General features: G+C 40.7%; 1 protein-coding gene across 1 annotated transcript; it reads left to right on the forward strand.

The window, feature by feature from the left end:
• Positions 1-2,385: 2,385 nt before the first annotated feature.
• Positions 2,386-25,081, forward strand: dqx1 (DEAQ box RNA-dependent ATPase 1). The gene is made up of 12 exons (XM_049604019.1): positions 2,386-2,690; positions 7,148-7,538; positions 11,841-12,034; positions 13,636-14,083; positions 17,160-17,465; positions 18,597-18,696; positions 19,157-19,315; positions 20,729-20,920; positions 21,136-21,261; positions 21,625-21,815; positions 23,043-23,233; positions 24,055-25,081. Exons 2-12 carry the CDS (start codon positions 7,197-7,199, stop codon positions 24,260-24,262), a joined length of 2,457 nt encoding a protein of 818 aa, XP_049459976.1. The 5' UTR covers positions 2,386-2,690; positions 7,148-7,196; the 3' UTR covers positions 24,263-25,081.

The following is a 25,081-nucleotide window of genomic DNA, read 5'->3' on the forward strand; positions in this document are numbered from 1 at the left end:
GTGCGGAGTTTGCATGTTCTCCCCGTGTCAGCGTGGGTTCTCTCCGGGCACTCCGGCTTCCTCCCACAGTCCAAAAACATGCAGATTGGGGACTAGGTTAATTGGTAACTCTAAATTGTCCGTAGGTGTGAATGTGAGCGTGAATGGTTGTTTGTCTCTATGTGTCAGCCCTGCGATAGTCTGGCGACCTGTCCAGGGTGTACCCTGCCTCTCGCCCGATGTCAGCTGGGATAGGCTCCAGCCCCCCCGCGACCCTCAAGAGGATGAAGCGGTTAGAAGATGAATGAATGAATGCGTAGTAACAAGCAATCACAATCACAATTATATGTTTTGAAAGTAAAATCTTAATTTGGAGTAACCCTAGTGGTCTAAATGCAATATTTACCTCAAAAATGTAGGCTAGAGTATAAGTATAAAGTAGCAGAAAGCAGAAATACTCGAACAGTTTTGAGGCACTTGCAAATTATTTAATTGTAACTTAAGTATAGTACTGCATTATTTCCACAGTTGCTATTATAAATGTTGACCTGTGCTTTTTCTACCATGACATGTCAAATTGTTTGCTGTAAATGAGGTCTGTTGTGCATAAATGTATGTACAGTGATGGATCAAGTACCTGAAAAATTGAATTTCCCCTTGGGGATTAATAAAGTATATAAAATAAAAATAAAAAATAAAATAAAATGAAACCCATACTTGAGTAAAAGTACAGGTATCTTACCAGGAAACAACTTCAGAAGAAGTTAAAGTTGCCTATTAGAATATGACGTGAGTAACCTGGGCCCTATTTCCCTATGTGTATGTGTGCGTATGATTCATGGATACAACTCGTTCTAAAATTGGTTCAGTATTGAGGGAGGTGGATGCAGCCTGGAGCCGCGAAACAAGCTAAAACAGTAACGGGGGCAAATACGTCCTGTATAAGTTTGTGCATTAAAAGTGCTTTTTTTCGCCACTGTCCGGTTCAGATCGCCAGTGTTTTGAATGGAGTCAGCTGTCAGTCAGTATTGGAGCAGAAAGGGGGAGGGCTGCCCCGCTGGGTACTGTAAGTGAGTATGTGTGTATGAAGTGTGTGTTTTTTCGCATTTCGGTTGCATCCGCCTCCCTCAACACTGAACCAATTTTAGAACGAGTGGTACCCATGAATCATACACATACACATGGGGAAATAGGGCCCAGGTTGAAAAATACTGAAATTGTCCTTTAAAGTATCTGATATATTAACTGTACTTGGGTATCAAAAGTAATTTTATAAAATTAAGTGTACTTAGTATTGAAAGTAAAAGTACAAGTAAATGTTGTTAATAAAAAAAGCAAGTGGTCAGAATTCTGAGAATTCAGAAGTTTATTTCTTCGTAAGATATACATCACCATAAAAATGGTGTGTATTACACTTGAAGAAAAATAATGGGGGGTTTTTTGTTTGTTTTTTTACAACTTAAAGGATTTAAAGAACAAAATCCAATTTTTCCTTTTCTCCCACTGTACCATTCATCCATCCCTCCTTTCCTCCCTCCCTCCTTCCTTCCCTATTTTGTGGTAAGTAACTAAGGTGCAGAGGGGAAATGTATTGGAGTAAAATATTTTATTCAGGAAATGTAGTGGAGTAAAAGTGAAAGTTGACAGAAAAATAAAAACGCAAGTAAAATACAGATACTCCCAAACAATAAGTACTGTAACTAAGTATTAGTACTTTGTTACATTACACCACTGTGTATGTGTAAATTATACTGTATGTATACTGTATTATATATGTATGCTGAGACAGTGTTAATTGTTAACTAATATTATCTGCAAGGTTGGAGTTTAATTTATCACATTACCATTAGAACTTAGAACTTAATGGTATGATTTCAGTCAAATGATGCATTGCACAAAATATTATCCTACGATATATTAATTCATATTATTGATGTACATACTTAATTTTAATAGGCCTGTTTTATATGATACATAGGTCTAGGGTCTAGCCTTGGGGTGGCGCCATAGCTCATACAGGGATCCTTAGACATTATTACATCAGACTGAAGGTTGCTGTTTGTGCTGACTAGTTGAGCTTGATGCATGTGCAGCAACATATCCAAGATGCATGCACAGTAATTAACTGAATATCATAGCAACCTATGGCTTACATTTTACTTAGATTGTAATTGATTGAATAAACGTAAGGTGTTGTAAGGATATTTTTATGTATTTTGTATCAGTACAAACAAATGTTAAACAAACTAATGAGTTACGCAAAATAAATTGATAAATAAATACATAGGTGTAATGAAAAAAAAAAGGTTTTAATACATGTTCGAGGTGAGAAGAAAACAACATCACTGACCATGAATCCCTCAACCTTAGGCCGTGTTTTCCGAGGTCACTTGAATGCAGCATGAGGTTTGACAGCCAAACATGGCTGCCGCTAGCTAGCGCAACCAGCCAACACCTTCGTCTTTTATTATTATTGGCAGCTGTCAGGAAATAACTAGGGTCGGTAGGGATTCACAGAGAGAGACTGTGAACGGCTGTCGCCCATTTTTCGCCTTTCCTGGTTTTTATCCAGCCGTTTCCCGGTATGTGAAGGTGGTTTGTGTGCCACGGTGGACACAGGACAGGGGTGAAGTGACACAACAACAGTGGACTGAAGGCGGACTGTTTGTTTCTGTTGGGTTTCTTCACCTTTCTGCTGATATGTTTCACAGGTAAGACACGGTGCCACGTTTTATCTGCGGCGTTACTCGGTCATTTCTGTGTGTTTGAGTGTTGTTTTATTTACGGCTGTGTGACTGTCAGCTGACGCGTCGCTCTTGGCAGAATTTAAATGGCACTCAGAGGTAAGAAATGAAGAGAGAGTACCTGGTTGTTACGATGAAAGAAAGGGACTAGCGAGCTTATGTGTCCTCTCTTGAAAGACAACTGTCCATATTAGCCTGGACACACCTTATTCTGGCCCATATACTCATCTGTTAAAATTTGCTCTCGCAATAATAAAACCCTCTGCCTTTAACAAAAAAAAAAAATATGAGAAAAAATAAACAGCCACCTATTAGCTTTCAGAGCATTGTTTGTCTCTAGTTAGTTAACTTCTACATCTACAAATTATGGCTCCACCCATGGGTGATTTACAGGGGTGACAATGCGATGCGCTGAGTATTGAGATAAAATATATTGTGTTATAGTGCAGTTTATTACATTTTTTCCAACTGCAAATTATTTCGACAGAGGAAGACTTTGTCAACATCAGTTTGTCAACATCAGTTTGTCAACATCAGTTTTACTTCATACAATAAAGCTTTCAGTCTGATGCAAAGCAGACAGACTGAACAACACTGTCATAAAACCTGTCAGAAATGCTGCATACACCTGATCAACTGAACTGTTGAGAGCTGTGTCCGCATACTCAGCACAAAGTCAAACATGTTTTCAGTGGTAAACCCCCTTCTTCCCCCCAGCTGCACCTGATATTCACTGACAGGACCTCAAGGTGCAGCTTGGGGGATGAAGGGGTCCATCTTGGGGACCTTGCATCTCAGCTCTTTGCAGATGATGTGATTCTGTTGGCTTCATCACACCATGACTTCCCACATGCACTAGGCCGGTTTGCAGCTGAGTGTAAAGTCGGGATGAGAGTCAGCACCTCTGAGTCTGAGGTCATAGTTCTGTGCAGGAAACAATGGGTTGCTGCAAAGAATGAGATTGCAGATACAAGCAGCCAATATGAGTTTTCCCCATAGGGTGGCTGGACTCAGCCTTAGAGATAGGGTGAAGAGCTCAGACATCTGGAGAGAGCTCTGGGTAGAGCTGCTTCTCCTTCACATCGAAAGTGGACTGTTGAGATGGTTCAGCCATCTGATCAGGATGCCTCCTGGGTGCCTCCTCTAAGAGGTGTTCTGGGCACCTCCACCTGGTAGGAGGCTTCAGGGCAGACCTAGAACACCCTGGGGGGATTATGTATCCCATCTGACCTGAGAATGCCTCAGGATCTTCTGGGAGGTGCTGGGAAGAGGAATGTCTGGAGTACTTTGCTCAGCTTGCTGCCCCTGTGACCTGGCCGTGGATACGCGGATGAAAATGGATGGATGAATGGAGGCATTGATTGACAACAGGAAAACAGTGGGCTCTATATGAAATAGGACAACTTGAGAAGCATGTCTCTTCCAAGGGCTTGCCACTGAGTCGAACTTGGGAAGTAGACTAAAGGGTCCTGTACTGTAGGGAGGCAGATTATAGGAGCGTTTATAGTTTATCTTTATAACCTCAGGGTTGGTGAACCTCCTAAAATGATTGCCATCTCTGCAGAAGTTATTCAGGAACAAATCAATTCATGCTGTTTGTTAAGCACAAATACCAAATATTCTCTGGTTCCAGCTTCTTGAACAGGCGTAGTCGGTATGAAGGTATAACGGGGTATTTGGAAATCCCGAAAGTATGATTTTCAATACTGTCAAAAATACAGACAGTCTTCTTTCTATTAAACTGATATAGAGATGCTGCATTTAGGTGATGTATTGCGGTGCACAGCACGCGCCACCAGATGTCTCTACTCCTGTTTGGGAGTATTGAGTCTTGAGTATTGAGATGACCTATTCCTATTACAAAAGCAGGTTATTACCTACATGATTTTATTCAACAAATCATCTCTGTTCAGCCCACTGATATGTCGGTATCTGTTACAGCAACAAATGTCATTGGGTTTTCCAGTAAGAATGGCACATATTTCCTATCTATTTATTGTTTTATGGGCCATACATAGATAAACTAAGACTTGTCTAGAAGTATGTCCAACTCCTCAGTGATAGGTGGAGAAATGACCCCTTTCAGCTTGTTGGTACTGGACTTTTTCCCAGTTGACCTATTACATCACAGACCAAACAATCGACAAACAAGTTAGCTATTGTTAGCTAGCGGCAAACTGGTACCGTGGTGGACGACTTTACAGCTCTGTACATTTCGTACGTGCTGTACACTTTACAGTTGGACTAACATGTTAACATGTATTCTAAACGTTCGTTTTTTGTTGGACTAACGCAATAATGACATTTTTTTTCTTTACACAAATATAGTATACCCCAGTGACATTTCTGGAAGGTATAAAGGCATGAAAAAATTGATACCACCCAAGGTTACTATCAAAGATGAATACTTGCTTTGCTGATTCTCTTGGTCTTCTATAATAATAATTTGAATATCTTTGGGTTTTGGAGTGTTAGTTGACAAGCTGTTTGAATAGGTCCACTTTAACTCTGGAAAATTGTACTGGTCTGTATTTTTGTTTAAATAATTCATTATATGAGAAAATAATCAACACATAAATCAGTGATGAACTGAATACTTATTTGCAGCCCTACACTCTATCAGTCAGGCCTTTATAGAGAATCATTGTAAGCTGTTCTGGGGAGAAGACTTGGAAACCAGTTAAAGTTCATCACCTAGCTAATACTATCCTTAGAGTGACACATGGTGGTCATATGCTGAGGATGTGCTCTCAGCAAGGGGAGCCTGAGGACATAAGAAATAGATACAGAGAGGTCCTTGAAGACAACCTGCTTACACAACCTAACCTCTCACTGAGCCATGATTAAAGGACAAGTCCCCATATGTTGTAAACACACTGTGCATATATAGATTAGTGTGTTTGTTCACTATGTGCAGCATGTGCCCTGCACAGCGCGATGCACAACGCTATGTACAGCATGTAGTCACTAGCCAGTAGGGGTCATATTGTACCATAGTTACTAGTATGATATGAGTTTATTGTTTTCCCAGTGCCCTTTATAAATTCAAAACATGCTCTGCATAACATGTTTTGTAGAGCAGGTCTCTTTTTTTTATTTTAAAGATATTTTTATGGGCATTTTTTGCCTTTAATTGATAGGATAGTGAAATGTGAAAGGGGGAGAGAGAGGGAGAGACATACAGCAAAGGGCCACAGGCTGGATTCGAACCTGGGCCGCTGCGGCAACAGCCTTGTACATGGGGCGCCTGCTGTGCCACTAAGCCACTGATGCCCCGGAGCAGGTCTTTTTTATTGACATTTGGCTAATGAGGCTTCTGTAAAGCAGGGAAGCAACATTCACTGTTGTGAGCTGAGGTTCATTTGAATACCACCCTGCTGCTGGTATCTCGCTGAATGACTGCTGAGATGTGTCTGTACATTGCTAAGAGGGAGCGGCTTGCAGAACTGTCTGATAATCTGCCGCTGTTTGCCTGCTATTTAATGTTATTTGTTTTACCCAGATGTGATCAGTTTAATACTCTGCTATTCACACTGTCAGTGCAACTTAATGCCGCATGCTTCACTGCTTTTCAGCTTCCTGGTTTCCAAAGTACAATGGCTCAGTGCTGACTCTCAGTACAACTCGTATTATAAGGGATGGGTGTGGTTAGAAGGTGGAAGATGCTGATACACTCAGATTTTGTTACAGATATCAACCACACTTTTTCAATACCTTGCTTTGAAAAATATGTTTTTTTCAACTGTTGTTACATCATTTTGTTGTCAACAAATTAAACAATGTACATCTGTAAAGATTTTCAATTTGAATAATTTGCTCATCAAGGTTTGATGTGAGATTTAAGTGTTGCCTTAATTTTTTGAGCAGTGTATGAAGCATGTACCTCTGTTTTCATCTGCTTTTCTTTCTCCTCCCAAACATGGATTAAGGAGCACACCAGTAAGGTGACTGCAGGGCTCCTTCTTCCCCAGATCATGCCTATTGCAGCTGTCCAACACACACACACACACACACACACACACACACACACACACACACACACACACACACACACACCCTGTGGCATGTGGCATCTGGGTGGAGACAAGCATTCCACAGTTAAATACCAAACGTGCTACCGGTTTCTATGAAGGGCCTGTGTGAGAGAACGGAGAAAATATCTAGTTGAGATCCACTTTACATTCATGCTTGTGGTACCTGAAACACAACATATCCTTGCTTTTTCTTCTTAGCTGTTGCTGTTTGATGTAGCTCCTCCTCTGTACTGTCAGCTGAATATGAAAAGCTTCAAAAATCATTTCACGCAGAAATCTTGCTCAACATTCAGTAACAACATGTGTTAACATACTGTATGTCCAACATGACGTGTCCTTACTCCTTCCTTTGCTTCATATGATCAATCATTATCGTTTTTGCCTCTCCAGGTAATCTTAGGCCTCTCTGTGAACCAGCCCCTCACCCAACTCCTTGCTGATGATGTCATCACCACCAGCAAAGCCCTCTGCTACTTCCTTCTCCCCTGGGTCCCAGATGCGGCCCTCAGCTGGCCTGGACTCCCTGTCCATGTCTTCCCTCCTGTCTGGGGATTTAGATGATGAAGGTGATGGAGGAAATGGAGGAGGGGAGGAGGAAGGGATGGGAGACCTAGAAGTGAACCCTTATGATGGTTTGCCCTTTTCTTCACGCTACTACGCCCTGCTGGAAGAGAGGCGGCAGTTTCCCATATGGAGGCTCAGGCAGAGTTTACTGGAGCATCTGGAGAGCCACAACATGGTGCTGCTCAGTGCACCTAATGGAGCTGGAAAAAGCACCCAGGTAACCAGGACCCAACAGGGAAAATAACATGTTGTGTATGTAATCACCTGGATTTGTCAAATTCTAAACGCAAACCTTTTTATATCCTTAAATTGACGGTGTTTGTTGAAGATGCACACACAACAAAGAACAACAGTAACAGTTACCCATGTTTTTGATTAAACATTTCCATAACACTCTTTGAGAGGGCTGGGTAGTTAGTTAACATTTCATATACTAATGCCAAGAACCAATTTCTGTACTGATAAAGAAAAGTACCTTATTCAATACCTTACTTTACTAAGATGAACCATTTTTCATGCAACACAATAAAGCAAACATCTTAAATGCATCGTCTATTAACAAAAACAGCTACGTGTTTACAAGATCTTTACATACAGTGTAAAATTGTTTTCAGACAACTTCTGATCATCTGACTCTATTTTAGGTTCTGCACAATTTGAGCTCAGTGCACTGCAACTCAAGAAAACACAAGCAAATGAAGACAGCCAATGTCTTTGCCACTTTCACAACACACACAGTACTTTGCATTTTAGAAATAAAACACAAGCACATTCATTAAGAAACACATTCAGTAATTTGACAACATACTGTATATGTGATTTAAAAAATACACTGCAAATACAGAAACTCTATAGGAATTAAAATAAGTTTATTACCAAATTAGCGAAACTTTATTAGTGGCTTTTCTTCAATTAAGACAAGTCTAATAACAAGACAGGGAAGAAGAGTAAAAGCAGAAACAACCACAGTGAGATATTGATGAAGAGCTGCAGACAACAGGCTCTTACTGCACCTCTGCAAACAGCTCACCTCCAACAGGTAAACTTCTTTTACCTGCCTTGCTGTGGAAAAACACATGCAGAAAAAATAACAGGGGACTTTAGCCGTAGATTAGCCTGCAACTGAACATGTAGCCCACTTCATAGAAAATACCGGGATATATATCGTTTATCACCATTCAGCCTGAAAATACGGGGCTTTGAAAGTTTGTCCATATCGCCCAGCCCTAATTTGGCATGGTGTTACAGCTTAAATGCATATGGAAAAAAAAATTCAAATAACTAAATAGAGGGGAATTAAAAAAACAAAAAAGGCACAAGTACTAACTGTGCCCATTAAGGGATAAGCACATACACAAGGGGGTGGGGGCCTACATTGTGCTAGCAAAGGGAAATTTAGTCCCAAAGCACGACAAAAAAGGTTGCCAGACCTTATAGTACTTGGAACCTGGGGCAGTGTATTTAAGATGTTCAACTTTGAGATGGGACATGATCTCTTTCACCCAATGTCTGTGAGATGGTGGTCTGACCATCTTCCAGCTAAGGAGTATCAGATGTCTAAGAAGTAAGGTGGAGAATGCTTTAGCCTCTGCCTGAGAAGGTGTGACAGATCTCATCTGTGGGACTACACCAAACAATGCAGTCAAAGTGTTCGGGTGGATGTCCGTATTACACATCTATGAGAGAGTATTTAATATACCTGTCCAGAATGGGCTCAATGTGGGACATAGCCAAAACATGTGACTGAAACTAGTTGAGTCCCGACTTCTGATTCAGTTTGGGTCTAAACCAGGGTAGAGTTTGGCCAGCCTAGATAGATGCAGCCTATGCAGAACCTTAAATTGCAACACCCTGTGTCTTATACACATTGACGATGAGTGTACCACTGAGATTGCAGCCTGCCAACAAGTATCTGATATAGTGGTTCCTGGCTTACCCCCCTTCTGCCTTGCTGAATGATTATGTGATTATGTGACGCGATCTTTTGAATAATGTCATATGATGCAGACACCAGACCGCAGCAAGTTAAATCCATGTTCAAGCGCTCATCAATCTACGTATCCTGTGGATTTATTAAAGGAAAGTGTGTTTTGACCTAACTACATATCTGTAAATATTTAAAGAAACCTGACTGGGGACATTAAAGTCCTTCTGAAACTGTTTAAAAGAAAGAAACTGCCCTCCATTGAAAAGATCTTAGAGAATTATTTTATGTGATTATAACCAAACCTATTTCTGCAAAGAAGAAAGGGAGAATAATGTGACAGTAACCAGCACAAGTGGTTAGATTCCAGACAAGACAATGGTCACTGGTCTTATGCTGATGTCATTATAAATGCAGGCCAACATTAGGGTTGCATGATATAAGGAAATCATGTGATACATGATATGCGATATTGTTGTTGAGTATCGCAATAATGATTTTACTCGAATAGTGTAATAGTATGATTTTGCATATACATTTGTATGTACTAATATATTTCCATGTGTTTTATAATTAAAGACCAGGCTCACGCTTTGAGCATTATACTGCAAACACTTTCTGATCCCATACACTGCTCTCTTTATAGTAGATGTGTAATTTTGTACGATGACCTGGTTATCATTACACCTGCTTCTCAGCTCCACCCCCCTCAGGCTAATGAATGACAGCATTAAACCACCAAAGTAGAGTTACACTGTCTGCTGTAACCTGAACACTCATTTCATCAAGAAACGCGCAAGGCTCTTCTTTCCAGCACCTTCTTTATCTGCACACTTAATGCGGCTGCTGTTGGTCTTATAAGGAAAAAAACACTTAATCCTTTAGTCTTTTTACCTGCTGCATCTTTATCACTCTGGTGGCACTCATATTTATGGCAGCTGTTGTTGGGGCACCTTAGACCTTTGCACTTGTTACTGTGGGCCGCATGTAATGTCAGTCATTTCTGCTATCTTTACTTCCACTTAGCGTTGAATAAGAACACCTGATATCTTGCTCAAAATGTTATTCAAATTCAATATTTTAGAACAGATATGATGGGACTATGATCGCCAATGAGGGCAAAGGTGCTACAGCAGCCCAAACCATTTGCATTAGAAGAAACATGCTGTGGTTTTTGAAAGGATGCCACACAGGGGCTTAAATATAGATAGTGCAGGCAGTGCAGTTGCACTGGGGCCTGTGAAGTGGAGGCATCCATAGAGAGAGTGGGCCCTCCAACAATGTGTTGGGTGGAGAATGGACCCTTATTAGAGATTGCCAGCTTAGAAATAGTTCCAAAGAGGAACTGCAATTTGCTATATATGCTCTTAAAAAAGGCAAACCCATTTCTGTCATGTTTTTTTTTTCTTTTTTGTAAAATAGTCAGTAGCATCGATAACAAAATACTATGCTTATTCTACATTACCTAAAAAAAAAAAAAAAAAAAAAAAAAAATTAACTATAAAGGGTTGAGTTAAATAAATGATTTATTATTTTCTTTGGTATTTTTTGTCATATACAGATGCAATGATGATTGCCTGGTAATATATATGTTGATGTTGTCCATTGTTGAGTCTCTGTTAGATCATGTGACAAGATGATATGTGCACAAAAGCGTGCACTAGGGCCCATAATAATAGTGTAGTAGAATTATATACACATCCAAAGCAAACACAGAAAGGTGCTGCAAAACAAGTATATTAACAGCAAACATGCTGCAAATACAGAAATTATGTAAGTCAAAAACCATTTCAATCCCCATTAGCTTCCACAGAGTGATCGTCTTCCTTCGTTTGTTTGTTTGGTGTTGGAGGATTCAGCCTGTGTCTGTCATTGTCCTCATCATTAGATCTAATGCAGGCTTTGATTAAATATTTATTCAAGGTCCAGAGTAGGGCCCTGTTTTTTTTGTTCCATGGATGGCACTACATATAATATATTATTATCTATAGCCCTGTGTAAAGGGCTTTTGACATGAAACCCAAGCAAGAAGATTTGAGTTAAAAATAAACTTTTTTTTTTTTTTTTTCATGTCTGTGACATATTCTACACATACAGACACTGAATCTGCGGTGGAAGGTGCAGTGTAGCTTTTATGTATCAATATACTATCAACAGATTATTTTCTTTGTCTATTTTGCTGTGAACTGCACATGTCACGGAAAAAACATAGGCAAGACTCCAAATTTCTACATGAGCCGCTGCGTGTGCTGTGCTGTGCCATGCAGTGCCGCACCTTAGTCACGCTGCTCATGCAGGCATTGTGGCTGCTATAGTGTGTTAACATGGGTGCCAGAATAATGTGGGCTGGGTGTTATACTTCAAGTCGCCAGTGAAAGCTGAGCATAATAAGAAGTAAGACATATCTGAGACATCTGCTGGGAAAGTGCTTTATCTTTATGTTCAGTAAGTGTTTGCACCACATATGTAACTTATTTTTTAAGTGTGTGTGTATCTGAAAAACTTAGTAAAACTATGTGAAATCACTCATGTCCCAAATATTATATTACAGCCTCCTCTGTCTTTCTTCTTCTCTTCCTCCTGTTCTTACTGCAGGTGCCACAGTGGTGTGTGGAGTATGCTTTGTCTTATGAATTCTCTCAGGGCCTGGTGTGTTGTTCCCAGCCCTATTCGGTGACAGCGGCAAGTCTGGCCCTACGCGTGGCTGATGAGATGGACCTCAGCCTGGGTCTGGAGGTGGGCTACAGAGTGTCTCATGATGACAGCTGTACACCTGACACCCTGCTCAGGTTAGGATGCATGTATACTTCACATTTCACAATGTCATGTTATTACTGTCCCCAGTACTGGTCACTGGTCTCTCATTTTCAGTTGCACTGTTACAGCTCCCAACAACAAAATGGAAATCTGCCTTTTCCCTTGAATCATTCACAGGAGAGGTAACAGAGCAGTGCAGAAATTTTAATATTGAAGAGAAGTGTCTATTTTGTGACATGATAACATCCCTTTTAACTTTTAAATGGTTTTACCCTTAAAGGGTGAGATTGCAACATCACAGGCTGCCTTGCACCTCCCCAGAAAAGTATCTACATGTCGGCGCGACACAGACCTCTTGTAAATTTTGTAAGCTTAAAAAGTAATTTGCAAGTAAAGTGGAATCAAAGCTGAAATTTTATTTTGTTTCATGGATAAGAAACAAAAAACTGTGAAGACAATAAAGCCCCTATAAAATATAATTTTAAGTTCTGTGAAGATTTACCCTGGCTTCATATGAGTAGAGGAAAGTCCACGTAGTCACTAGGCAAATTTATGCAATGTAAAATGTCATACACTAATTCTAATAACATTAGCATGTTGTATTTGTGGTAAAACATGTCTAGTACAAGACAATTGTTTTGCCTGTGAACCTTGCGAGTTATTATGAAGCCAAATTGTGTGTGTGTGTTTGATATTGTTACTATTTAGTCATGTTGTTTTTTAGGTGTGTTTGAATTAAACCTTATAGAACGTCACAGAAACACCACCCCCAACTGGTGTTTTTGAGGTGTAACTGCTGAAAGAAACAGACACACCACTGCACATGTTTAAATGTTCACAACTGCGTAGGCTCTGTGCAGAGCCCATGTACAACTATAAATCAGCCTTAAGCCACAGCAAGGAAGCGAATACATTAATTTCTGAGCATGCTTTATAAAAAAAAAAAATTACAGTCAGTCATAAGACTTTTTTGAGGTATTCATTTGTATAATGTTGTTCAGTAAGCCCCCTGAAACTAAACTACATCAAAATAATATGATTGATAAGCTTTTAAAACTCCACAATTAACAGGCAACATGCCAAGACACAGTTTTTTTAATTCTGATATCAAAATGTGTTTGCCCATACTGTAGGGAAATCCATGAAATGTGTCATTCATTGCTCAATTTCCCATGCACAATGCTGAACTGTATCATGTGTAATTGTCTTCTCCTCCCAAGGGGTAATATAGAGGGCTTCATTGGATTTCATTATTCATGTTGTGTGGTCTGTCTTGTTGACAGCCACACCTTGATTCTTTGTTCTCTTTTCTCTCAGTTTGCTTTGTAAGGTGGCAGTAAAAGTGTTCCAGCAGTTTATTCACTGAAAATGGATCTCTGTGTCCTTTCCTGCACTCTTGAATGATAATAAAAATTAATGTACATTCATAAAGGTGTCTTCAGCCATTTAGCATGTCACTTTGTCACATGGTTATGTGTCAAAAGATGTTTTGACAGAGCTCCTGGCCATTGATAGTATTTTTTGTGAGGTTTGAGCCACTGAGATTTAAAGACAGCTGTCTGGCTTTAAATCGCTCTTTGTTTAAAGGATACTGGCTCTTTCCTCATCTCCTCTTTCCTTTCCCTCTCCCCAGGTTTGTCAGTGACACCCTCCTGTTAGAGGAAATTATGTCAGACCCTCTGCTGCATCAGTATGGTGTTGTTGTGTTGGACGAGCTCCAGGAGCGTACTGTGCCCACTGATGTCCTGCTGGGCTTACTGTGTGACGTCTGCCGGCAGAGGCCAGACAACTTCCGGGTAGTTCTCCTCACTCACCCGACTCTGGCACCTCGCCTCTCCTCCTTCCTGGGACCATCAGTCCCTCACCTCTCCCTGGACAGCGGGCTCACAGACCTCCCTACTAAAGAGAAGGGGCGTGAGGTAGAGGGGGACAAGAACACTGTTGAGTTTAACAGGGTGGAGACACTGTACCGGGAGCATCCATCTGGGAAGGGCCCAGCGGCTGCTGCCTGTCACATGGTGCTGGATCTGCACAGAAGGGGAGAAGAAGGAGATGTGATGGTGTTTTTGGCCAGTGCACAGGTACAATCTTTTTTATATATATATATATATATATATACATCTCATAGTAGTACAAAATTCTAGCAGGATAAAACAAGCCCAAATAAATACATTTAAATGAATGAATGAATGGCAATATATTACAGATTCATTCATTTTACGTAACTGCTTATCCTGTTAGGGGTTGGGTAAAGCCTATCCCAGCTGGTCAGGTCACCAAGCTATCACAGGGCTGACACATAGTGACAGACAACCATTCACGCTCACAGTCACACCCACGGACAATCAAGAGTCACTAGTTAATCTAACCTGCATGTCTTGAGACTGTAGGAGAAAGCCAGAATACCCAATTTGCAGCGTAATAGGTATTGAAAATAATAATTAGTTGTAATTAGGGTTATCAAATGATTGTTAAATTTTTGAATCGGTCTGCAGTCAGTTTCCACCCATTTAGCAAGCGCTGTAGTTAACTTCCTCGATTTAGTTTCATCTACAGGTCTGTGGTGCTTCCCTCACTCCAAATTAGTGCTTTGCCATCTTTGGCGATGTGGTTGCCCGCTGACATCAGTCTGATTAGCTGCACTTGTGAGCTTAGCTCATAGGTGGTAGCTCAAACCCAAAGTACTTTGGTGATATTTTATTTCTGTGTGACACAAGGTGCATATTACTTTTGACTTGTCAACTGAGCCATCTGGGAGTTTTTTAAAGTGATAAGAGTCATTCAAAAGCACTGTGGTGTCTTATTTTCCATCACTGCGGCAGCAGGAAGCAAAGAGCCGTTGCGGCAACTTGACTATGGTGTGTTGAAGGGATGAAACAGCATCATGTGATTAATGCAATTTTTAAAAATAACGTGTGGACCTTAATGGCATCATGATTAATGTGTTAATGCTGACAGCCCTAGTTGTAACCCTAGACGTGTGTGTCGTGCATTAAGGTTAGAAACACACCTAGAACTAGGCCATGAGCTCATTTTAGCACAGTAACTACATCAGAATTGCAGGTCGTGAAGTGATGTTATAATGTCCAATAAGACAGGTGAGACACTATTTCTGAAATGACTGGGGAACAGTCTCTGAACACAGTATCCATTTCTCTTAAAGAATTGGTTCCCAATTCTTTAAGTCTGTCTTAAAACAGTACTGACATTCCTTTTTATCCCATAATCGTTCTTCCTGTTTACACTGGCCCTGAAAAAACTCCTCCCGATGCACTTCCAATATACATGATGGGGGACAAAATCCACAGTCAGGGAGTAATACAAAGAAGGAAATGTAACTTTGGACAATTTACACTTGATTCATCTAGCTCAGACTGCTGAAGCCTCAGATTATCTTCAGATGAATTTAAGAATATATGTATTAGACAGAACAAGAACTGTGGAATTTGTCTACATCACTTCCATTGAAAGCATGCTTGGAAGGATTATAAAAAAGACTGAAGAAGAAGATAGGCCTGTACTGATGCAGCTCAGCCTGCCACTAGCTGTTGTCTTCCACATTAAGTAAAATGTGTGCATGCACCAGCTGTTGTCCTCCACATCATTCACTGCGCATGCATCATTTCCTGTGAATCCCTTGTGCATGGGTATGTACGTTGAATCCCTGACAGGAATGGAGGACTCTGCCAATACAAATGAAAACTGCTTAATAGAGAAACAATTACAGAATTCAAATGTGTTGAGTGGCTATGATGAAACAATACAGACCATAAATACCAAAAGACTTCAATGGGAAGCCTAGTCCCAAGTAAACACCTAGTCCCTTTCACTTGCTTGGTGTTGCAACACATTTTGACAAATAAACACCTGCCTCAATTAGATGCCTGGACTGGTTGCCAAGCAGTTTATTTTTATAGAAGTCTTTTGGATGTAGAAAACCAGGTTGTTGGCTTATCACTTAAGCTAATGTTAAATAGCTGTATAGATTGCACATACAAATATGAATGTTTAAACTTTTGTCAGAAATGACATGCTGCACATCATTAGCTTGATTAGATTCTTCACGATTCGTTCAGTTCACTTTACTGAAACCATGAACACCACAGAAAAATTAGTTCAGATTTACTCGCATGGTTAACATGAGGGACAAAAAAAGTGGTGACTCCCAACCTCTAAAGCTGTTACAAAGTCAGAATATGTGTCCATTCCTCAATGACCCAGTAAGTTACTTATATTTCTTTAGTCCACGAGGGTCCACAAATCAAAAGAATCTAAAAGGGTTTTTTATGAATAGTAATCCAAGTTGTGAATATTGTTCTAACAGGATAAAGGGGTGTTGTTGTTGGCATGCCGTTTTTCAGTAGTTAAGACCTCAGTGTGCCAAAATGTAACAAAAAATGAAGAGGGGCAGGACTGATATTTAAAGTAAAACTAAACAACATTGGTAAAGACAGAATTGCAGCAATAATAAAAGATACTGCTCTTTATAGGTAGAAAGTGTATTAAGTTCCTTTTGACGACTTTTTGTATTTTGAAGAAAAGGAAAACTGGTTATACCAATATTCACTGTGTGGTGTCCTGTAAAGTTTCACCACCTTTGTCTTGGTGAGGAGTGAAATAAGGACACCTCAACCTGAGAGGCCTCTGTTACAGGTCTCTCTCTCTCTCTCTCTCTCTCTCTCTCTCTCTCTCTCTCTCTCTCTCTCTCTCGCGCACGCACACACACACACACACACACACACACACACACACACACTGTATACAATACGCAGACACCTTGTGTCTGTCATGTGTTCTCTGTCTGTGTACAAAACTGACTGTACATATTGACCAGCAGAATATTAAACTCTTTCATGCACATTGACCTCCCTTTATGTCAACATCACCACACCCTCTGCTCCTCGACTCGCTGTCAGTCCTGGTTTCATTTAACTCGGAGCCTATCGTGTGTGCCTGTGTGAGCTGAGGCTAGATTTGTAAGTCAAAATCCTCTCTGATGATACTGATCTGTTCAGGTTAATCCTCAGTAACGCGCACACACACAGTCTACTGACAAACAAAAGCACAGAGAAACACCTCTCAGGATTGCCTTTCATCAGATATATAAAATAGTAGATTGAAACTGAGGCTTCATTCTCTCTCCCCTGTTCTGTGTAGGAAATAGAAGAGTGTGTGGTCCTGCTGGAGAAGGAGTGTGTAGCTCTGAGTCCTCAGCTTGGTCCTCTCAGGATCCTCCCCCTCCATTCTGGACTGGGTGGACTGGCCCAGCGGGTCTACGAATCTAACCCTGAAGCTTCTACACTGAGGCAGAATGACAGCTCTGAGAGTGTGGATGGCCCAGTACTGGGAGCAGGAGGGCCGGGGGTCAAAAGGAAGGTTATCCTCTCTGATACCCTCGCAGAAGCTTCCTTCTCCCTGCCAGCTATTCGCTATGTCATAGACACAGGCCTTCAACTCAAAACTGTGAGTTTGTTTTCAGACATGACAAAATGTCATGATTACATTACAGTTTAACACGAAATAATCTCACTTATCTATGTCTCTTATGCTTCAATTGTATTGATTTTCTATGATTATTGGTTGCTTATGACTCCGCCTCGGTGATAGCTGTGGCCAGAGGTATTATGTTTTCGGGTTGTCTGTCCATCCATCCCATTCTTGTGAATGCAGTATTTCAAGAATGCATTGAGGGAATTTCATACATCAGGCACAGACATCCACATGGACTTAAGGACGAGCTGATTAGAATTTCATGGTCAAAGGCCACTGACCTCACAAAAAGTGTTTTTGGCCACATCTCAAGAATGAATTTGCTAACTATGACAAAACTTCACACAAATGTCTAATAGGATAAAACGAAGAAGTGAAGAAGAAGTGAAGGTCAAAGGTCCGCTTCACTGAAACATTATAATGTTCCGCAAAAACACTTTTCTGGTAGTTATTCCATGCTATAGCAAAAAGGGGGACATTTGGTCAGACACTGAATTGTTAATTTATTTTCGTCATTTGTCAGTCCACACAAGGCAGGTGGGTAGGGCAGGGTTAGCTGTAATATGCCACCCCTAGAGCAGTTTGGGGGTTTGGTGCCCTGCTCAACTGGCACCTCTCCAGCTGCCCAGTCCGTATAGGGACTTGAACCGGCAACACTCCGGTTCCCGAGTCCCTACAGACTTAGCTGCTGCCATCGAATTGGTGACTCTAACCTTGGGTATCCATCTTGAAACTAATTGTATACATCTTCTGTGCTGCCAGGGAGAGGATGTGTGTGAAACATCCATGTTATAGAATTTGTATCCATCCATATTTGAGACATTGTTTCAGAGATGGATGTAAACTGCAACTTGACTGGTTGGTGTAGGCGTACAACCCTGAGGTAGTTATTCTAATTCAAACCTAAGATTGTTCTAATGTTGTGCTCAGTGGAAGGTGCTGTGAGTAAAATCTAAATCAGCTGAATGCAAAAATGTAAACATTTTCATTGTGCCTTACTGCGGGGGAGAAAGAATTATGATTTCAACAAAATCAGTATGTTGAGGCTGACGTGTAAAAAAAAATCACTCCATTCCTGACGTATTTGCCCATATTCTGCCACAGGTTTACAATCCACAAATACGAGCTAACTCACAGATGGTGAGGATGATCAGCAAACACCAGGCTGACATGAGAACTCAAAGGGTGAACAGCCATCTTCCAGGTAGGTCAAAGGTCATTGTTGCTGTCCTGTCTACCGGCTGATGTAGTTCAATGTGAACATTTCCAAGGCCCTAACATGTCACTTAAAACTCTAACTGGATGTTTAGGATTTGAAAACGTCTGACTTTAGTGACTTTTAGCAGGAGGATCAGACTCTGTGGTAGACAGCAATACTTGCACACTTACTAATTTAGACTTTGGCTTTGCACTTTCTGTATACCCAGCTTCAAGCATGTAAGAATAATCTATGTCACTATATGTTCATTAAAGGCAGATAATGCCGATTTTACAATCTATTTCCTGTATCACATCAAACTGTTTTAGTTATTAGTGACATTATTGAAACAAAGTGATAATCAGTGAAAAAGATGGATTTTTTTGTCATAAATCAAATTGTTTAATCACAGTAATTTACTGTATCATGATTATTTACTGCGTGTGTTGTCTTTGTCGGTTTCCAGGACTATGTCTCCGTCTTTACCCCCAGTCTCTGTATGAGGATGGAATGGAGGAAGCTCATTGTCCAGGGGTGATGGAGGAAAACCTCAGCCACTTGGTGCTGATGCTTAAGAGGCTTGATATTGCTGACATGGGACAGTGCAAGTTCCTGGACAGACCAGGTACATCAAATACTTATCAACTACTTTGAAAAGCATTTAGAATTTAAGACTGTGATACATCACAGAATATGACTGAGTCGATAAGAAGCTACAGTGGTTAACAGACTTACAAAAGTTTTAACCCTCTGGGCTCACCATTGGTTAGATAATAGCAGGCTTCAGGTAACAGAACTAAGAATCTCTTTTGCTGATCAGTCGGTTAAGGTTGTGCTTACATCACTGACTCTGGCCACGGCTTACTTCATCACTACTGTTGCAAAACGGTGGATAGACTTTGATCTACTGCTTGTTCAAACACTTTCTTTATCACTCTCTTTTTGTGCTGGTTAACATTAATGAATACTGTAAATAATGTAGTTTTGTAAATGTGTCAGTGGGTCTGTGTTTGACTAATACATGACCCTGCAAACTCTGCCCTGTTCCTTGAACTATCAGCACTGCCCAGTAATATGTATGACAGAATAAGACAGAAAGAGAGACCAAGACAGAGACAGAGAGAGATGCAGGACAGACAGTAATGACAGTAGTTTCTCAAAAGGTTCAGGGTCACCTGAGCTAAGCTACTGCAGTGGACATGCCCTGAATATGTTAAATCCAAGATGATTAGAGTGGATCCACTATCAGCTGTGATTATGTTACATCTTTTAGGGTCAATGACATTTTGGATCAGATCTATTTGTCATCAGGCCTACTTGTAATGGGTCTGACTGTGTTAGAGATTGTGTGGGTTTGTTTTTTGTTTTTTTTTTTGTTTTTGTTTTTTTCGAAAATGAAAAAGTAACTTAACGCCACCTAATAGTCTTGTTTTTGCTGACCTCCATTGATGTAACTTCTCACCTTGCTGAAGCAATGTAAAGGTGTACTCCAGGACATTATGACATCATTATTGGGGTTGGTTACAGGTGCTGGAGCACATTTCACATTTCAGACCACAACCAACTACACTTGGCAGTTTGCAACAGAATTAAAACTTTCAGCCAGTGCTGGCAGTGACACTGCTTTTCAGTCTGCTGTACAGTTACTTTTTCATTCACGCACATTAGGTCAGCAAGGTCTTCCACTGTTCTGTTTTGGATCTGGTCCAAAACTTTGGGCCTGTGAAGATCTGCAATGCTTGGTAACCAAAATTAGAGTTAAAAACTACTTGCAGTCACCTCTGGATACAGAGCACTGGAATGTTCTGAGCTGTACATGGGGGCCAGGAAATTGAAGCTGTAGTTTTAGTTGTGAAAGCCTCCAGGTGGAACAGGTTTATTAAGGCTGTCAGGGATCATATTCAGATGGCCACAAGGATGTTCTAGCTCTGGTGTTGTATCAGTTGTATCAGTATCAGTTTTGTATCAGTTTTTCCAAGTGTAAGTTCTCCCTCTCTCCTCCATGTTTATTTTTCCACCATGTCTCTGTCATTCCCAGCCCCAGAGGCTCTAATGCAGGCCCTTGAGGACCTGGACTACTTGGCAGCCTTAGATGATGATGGTAATCTGTCAGAGGTGGGCATCATCATGTCAGAACTGCCACTGGAGCCTCCGCTGGCTAAAGCCCTGATTGCTGCCTGTGAGTACGACTGTGTGGATGAGCTGCTCACTATCGCCGCCATGCTCACAGGTAATAACAAACGTGACTCATTTTACGGTTTGGTTAACATTAAAAAGGGCACAATAACCTCATACAATGCCCATGGCACAATGAAAGGTCATAGCTGCGAAAATAGTAGATAACAGCATTTATTAATCAGTGTTGATAGTATGCATACATTACATTTTCATATGTACTCGTTTACTGTAAAATTAACATCTGATCTGATCTTTGTCTTGTGTCAGCTCCATCCTGCTTTGTGACAGCAGAACCCAGCAGAGAGGAGGCAGCTATTACACACTGGAGACCTCTGATGCATGCAGAGGGAGACCACATGACTCTCATCAATATATATAACGCCTTTATAGAGCGTACGTACAGTTCAACCCTCATCACATAAATTCTTTGTTGGTTACAGGGTTCCCACTGATCAAGGAGTCTAGAATGGCAAAGTAAGGACATTTGTTACATCAGCACTGGACACACAGTACTGGATGCTCCCATTAATGGCTAACTAACATTGGAATGTGTTTCAGCATTAGCAACACATGAAGTATACAGTGTTTTCAATTTGGATATGGAATGTAATAGAAACTGTAGCATAATAACAACTGTGGGAACCCAGCAGTAATGTCTATTCTAATGACTATTGAGGTTTTAGTGACATGTAATATAAATCTATGAATTATTAAATAGTGTGTGTGTGTGTGTGTGTGTGTGTGTGGTAATTGCAGATAACCAGGATGAGGCGTGGTGCACGACAAACTTCCTCAGCCACGCCTCCTTACGATTAGCTGTGGTGATCAGGACGGAGCTGTTGGAGGTGATGCAGCGGATTGAGCTTCCTGTTTCTCCTCCTGCTTTTGGATGTCAAGACAACTGCACAAACATAAAGCGTGCTCTCATCTCAGGCTTCTTCCTCAAGGTAAACACCCTGTTTTCTTCAAACTCAATGATAGAAATGTAATCAGTTGCCTCCCTTAATTTTTTCGCGACAATTAATACTATATTATATTTTTATGCCTCTGCACAGGTGACAGCAGTAGGCAGCGGCATTATGTTTTCGGTTGTCTGTCCGTCTGTCCATCCCATTCTTGTGAATGAGATATCTCTAGAACTCCTTGACGGTTTTATTTTTCAAATTTAGCACAAACATTCAGTTTGACTCAACAATGAACTGAGCATTTATCGGTGGTCAAGGGTCGAAGGTCAAGGTCACTGTGACCTTACATTCTTCTAATTTTTGTGAACACATCATCTGGAGAACAGCTTGAGGGAATTTCTTCAAACGTTCCCTTGCAGTCAAAAATGATTGAATTAGATTTTGGTGGTCAAAGGTTAAGGTCACTTTGACCTTGCATCTGTCTCATTCTCATGAACTTGATGTCTCAAAAATTACAGCCGTCGGCCAACCAGCATGTATATTCTGCGGCTGCGTGACAGGAAAAAACTCTCCATACCCGTAGAAGGTGGTAGTCTGTAATCGTCATTCAAAAAGGGAAATCGGAAGACTATCTTGACACTAGTTAGCCAGTTAGCACATTAACAGAGCATATTTACCATGTGCCAGTGAACAGAAACACAAACCATCAGGCAACATTTGTGCTAAAGAGCTCAATGGCTAAAGAAAAATAATCTTACTATATATAACAATTTTATTTTGGGCTCACCGCCTCTTGACTTAAGCTCTGTGTTTACTTTCCTCACTTTCATTTCTCTTCTCTTGTGCTGAGCTGAACTGCCAATCACAGTGATTTCATTCACTGACGGGCTCTGCTGTCACCGATGCCAAAAAAAAAAAAAAAAGCCAACAGGGGCTGATGGTGTGGGACAGCACACTGACTAGGGCCACAGATGCTCACCGATGACCCAAAGCTGACTGAAGGTCAACCGTCAGCTTGGTGTGTCAGGGCCTTAAGAACCAATTTACTGATAAGTTCCTCAATAAGCATGTGATTCTTATCTTTTGTAATGTGGAACCTATTATTAGAAAACCACTATTTTTGTGTTGGTCTAGCCCTCCATATCAAACACTCATAGTGTTTACTGGTTTGCTTCAACACATACTTCTTTCACCTCACAATCCTTCACACATCCTCCCATAGTTACTTACTCTGTTCTTGATGATCAGTGTTGTTGTTACCCTCTCCAGGTGGCTCATGATGTGGACGGCTCAGGTAACTACCTCCTCCTAACTCATCGCCATGTGGCTCACCTGCATCGCTACTCTTCCTACCTGTGTCGGCAGCCGTGTCCCAAACCTCCCAGCTGGGTCTTGTACCATGAATTCACCATCTCCTGCGATAACTGCATCTGTATCGCTTCTGAAGTCCACCCTCAAATGTGAGTCACACTGTGAGACTGTGAATGTGCAAGTTACTGTGTAAAATTTTGCTGTGTAAAATCAACAGCTATGAATAGAGCCAGGCTAGCTATTTCCCCCTGCTTTCAGTCTTTATGCTAAGCCAAGCTAAGCTAATCACATCTTGGCTCCAGAAAAGCCAATAAATGTTTTTATGCCTCTGCCCTGGTGATAGCCGGGGCTGGATGCATTATGTTTCATCCATATCTATGTACGTCCCATTCTTGTGAACACAATATCTCAAGAACACTGTAAGGGAATTTCTTCAAATTTGACACTTTCACTTGGACTGGACTGAAGAATAAACTGATTAGAATTTTGTGCTCAAAGGTCAAGGTGATCTCACAAAATATGTTTTTGACTATAACTCAAGAATTCATATCCTAATTATGACAAAACTTCACACAAATGTCTAATAGGATTAAATAATGAAGTGCTGACATTTTATATCCAAAAGGTCAATGGTCAACTTCACACTTTAAAACACTTCTCTGGCCATTATTCAATGTCATATCTCAGGAACAGAAGGGGAGACATTTGGTCAGATACTTAATTGGTGACTCTAAACTTGGGTGTCCACCTTGAAACTCTGTTGATTGTATGATCTTCTGTGCTGTCAAGTGGAAGATGTGTGTGAAGTATCCATGTTTTCACAGACATGGATGTAATCTGTAAGAGAAAGTTAACTTGACTGGTGTGCAGAGGCATTTTCAAGTGTTCCTATATTGAACATTGCAGCCTCTGATGATATTTTGATGTCTCTAAAAGGCCTATATAATCCATTCTCTCCTCCCTGATGTAGGCTTGTGGAGTTGGCCCCTCAGTACTACCTGGGAAACCTGCCATCAAGTGATGGCAAAGAGCTGCTCATGGAGCTTAGGCAAAGCGTGGGCCCCCCTTCATACGAGCAGGACGGAGTGTCAGATGAGCACAGCAGGACTCACAGAGATGCAGACGGGACGGGAGAAACTCTCAATCAGTCCAACACTGAGCTCTGTGTTGTCCAATGAGACAGAAGAAGAGACGGAGCATCTCAGGAGACTACACTAAACACACAGCTGTCACTTTATTGTTTGATCTGAGATCTGGTACATTGTGTGAATTAGTCTGGAATCTCATTTGAAGTTAAATCAATTTGATGTGTGATTTCAAATGGACTTTTACTGGAAAACACTTATGTACAGTAATGTATTGTTAATGTATCTTATACATTATGCAGTGACTTTGGAAAATATTCAAACTTCTTCATTTTCTCCTTGTTGTGCTTTGTATTGACCTAATTTAAAATGTTATTTAGAATATGTTTTTATTTAATGAGGGATTTCTGCAATTCTGTTTCTGTAATTCTGCAAAACTAGACTAATAATAGTCTGTTATTACTTTCTCACTGTGGGGTGTATGTGCAGTGGCACAAAATCATCCATTTTAAATTGTAGCACAACACAAATAAGGAAAAGTGGATGAAATAATATGTCAAACCCTTTAAGTGTCATTTCTGTTAATAAGATTTCAGCTAAAGGTAATATGCACTACTGCAGTGAGCAGAGACACTGTCAGTGCTTGACCTTTGACCTCTATGCAGAAGCCCATCTCAGGGCTCACTGTGACTTGATGCTGCAGCGGTGATGCACAGAGCTTCTATTTTCAACTTTTTGATACTGTTTGTATAATGTTTGGGTTCCCTGCTTAGATTCTGCCTTTTTCTCTCCAACTTTGTGTCAATGATAAAAAGTCCTTGTGTTACGTGGATTCTTTTGGTCCTATCTAATAGGATACTTCTGTCAATACAGTACTTAAATACTTCAAATAAAATTGTGGTTTTCCATGTT

Source organism: Epinephelus fuscoguttatus, linkage group LG18 (genome assembly GCF_011397635.1).
Source record: "Epinephelus fuscoguttatus linkage group LG18, E.fuscoguttatus.final_Chr_v1".
NCBI lineage: Eukaryota > Metazoa > Chordata > Actinopteri > Perciformes > Serranidae > Epinephelus > Epinephelus fuscoguttatus.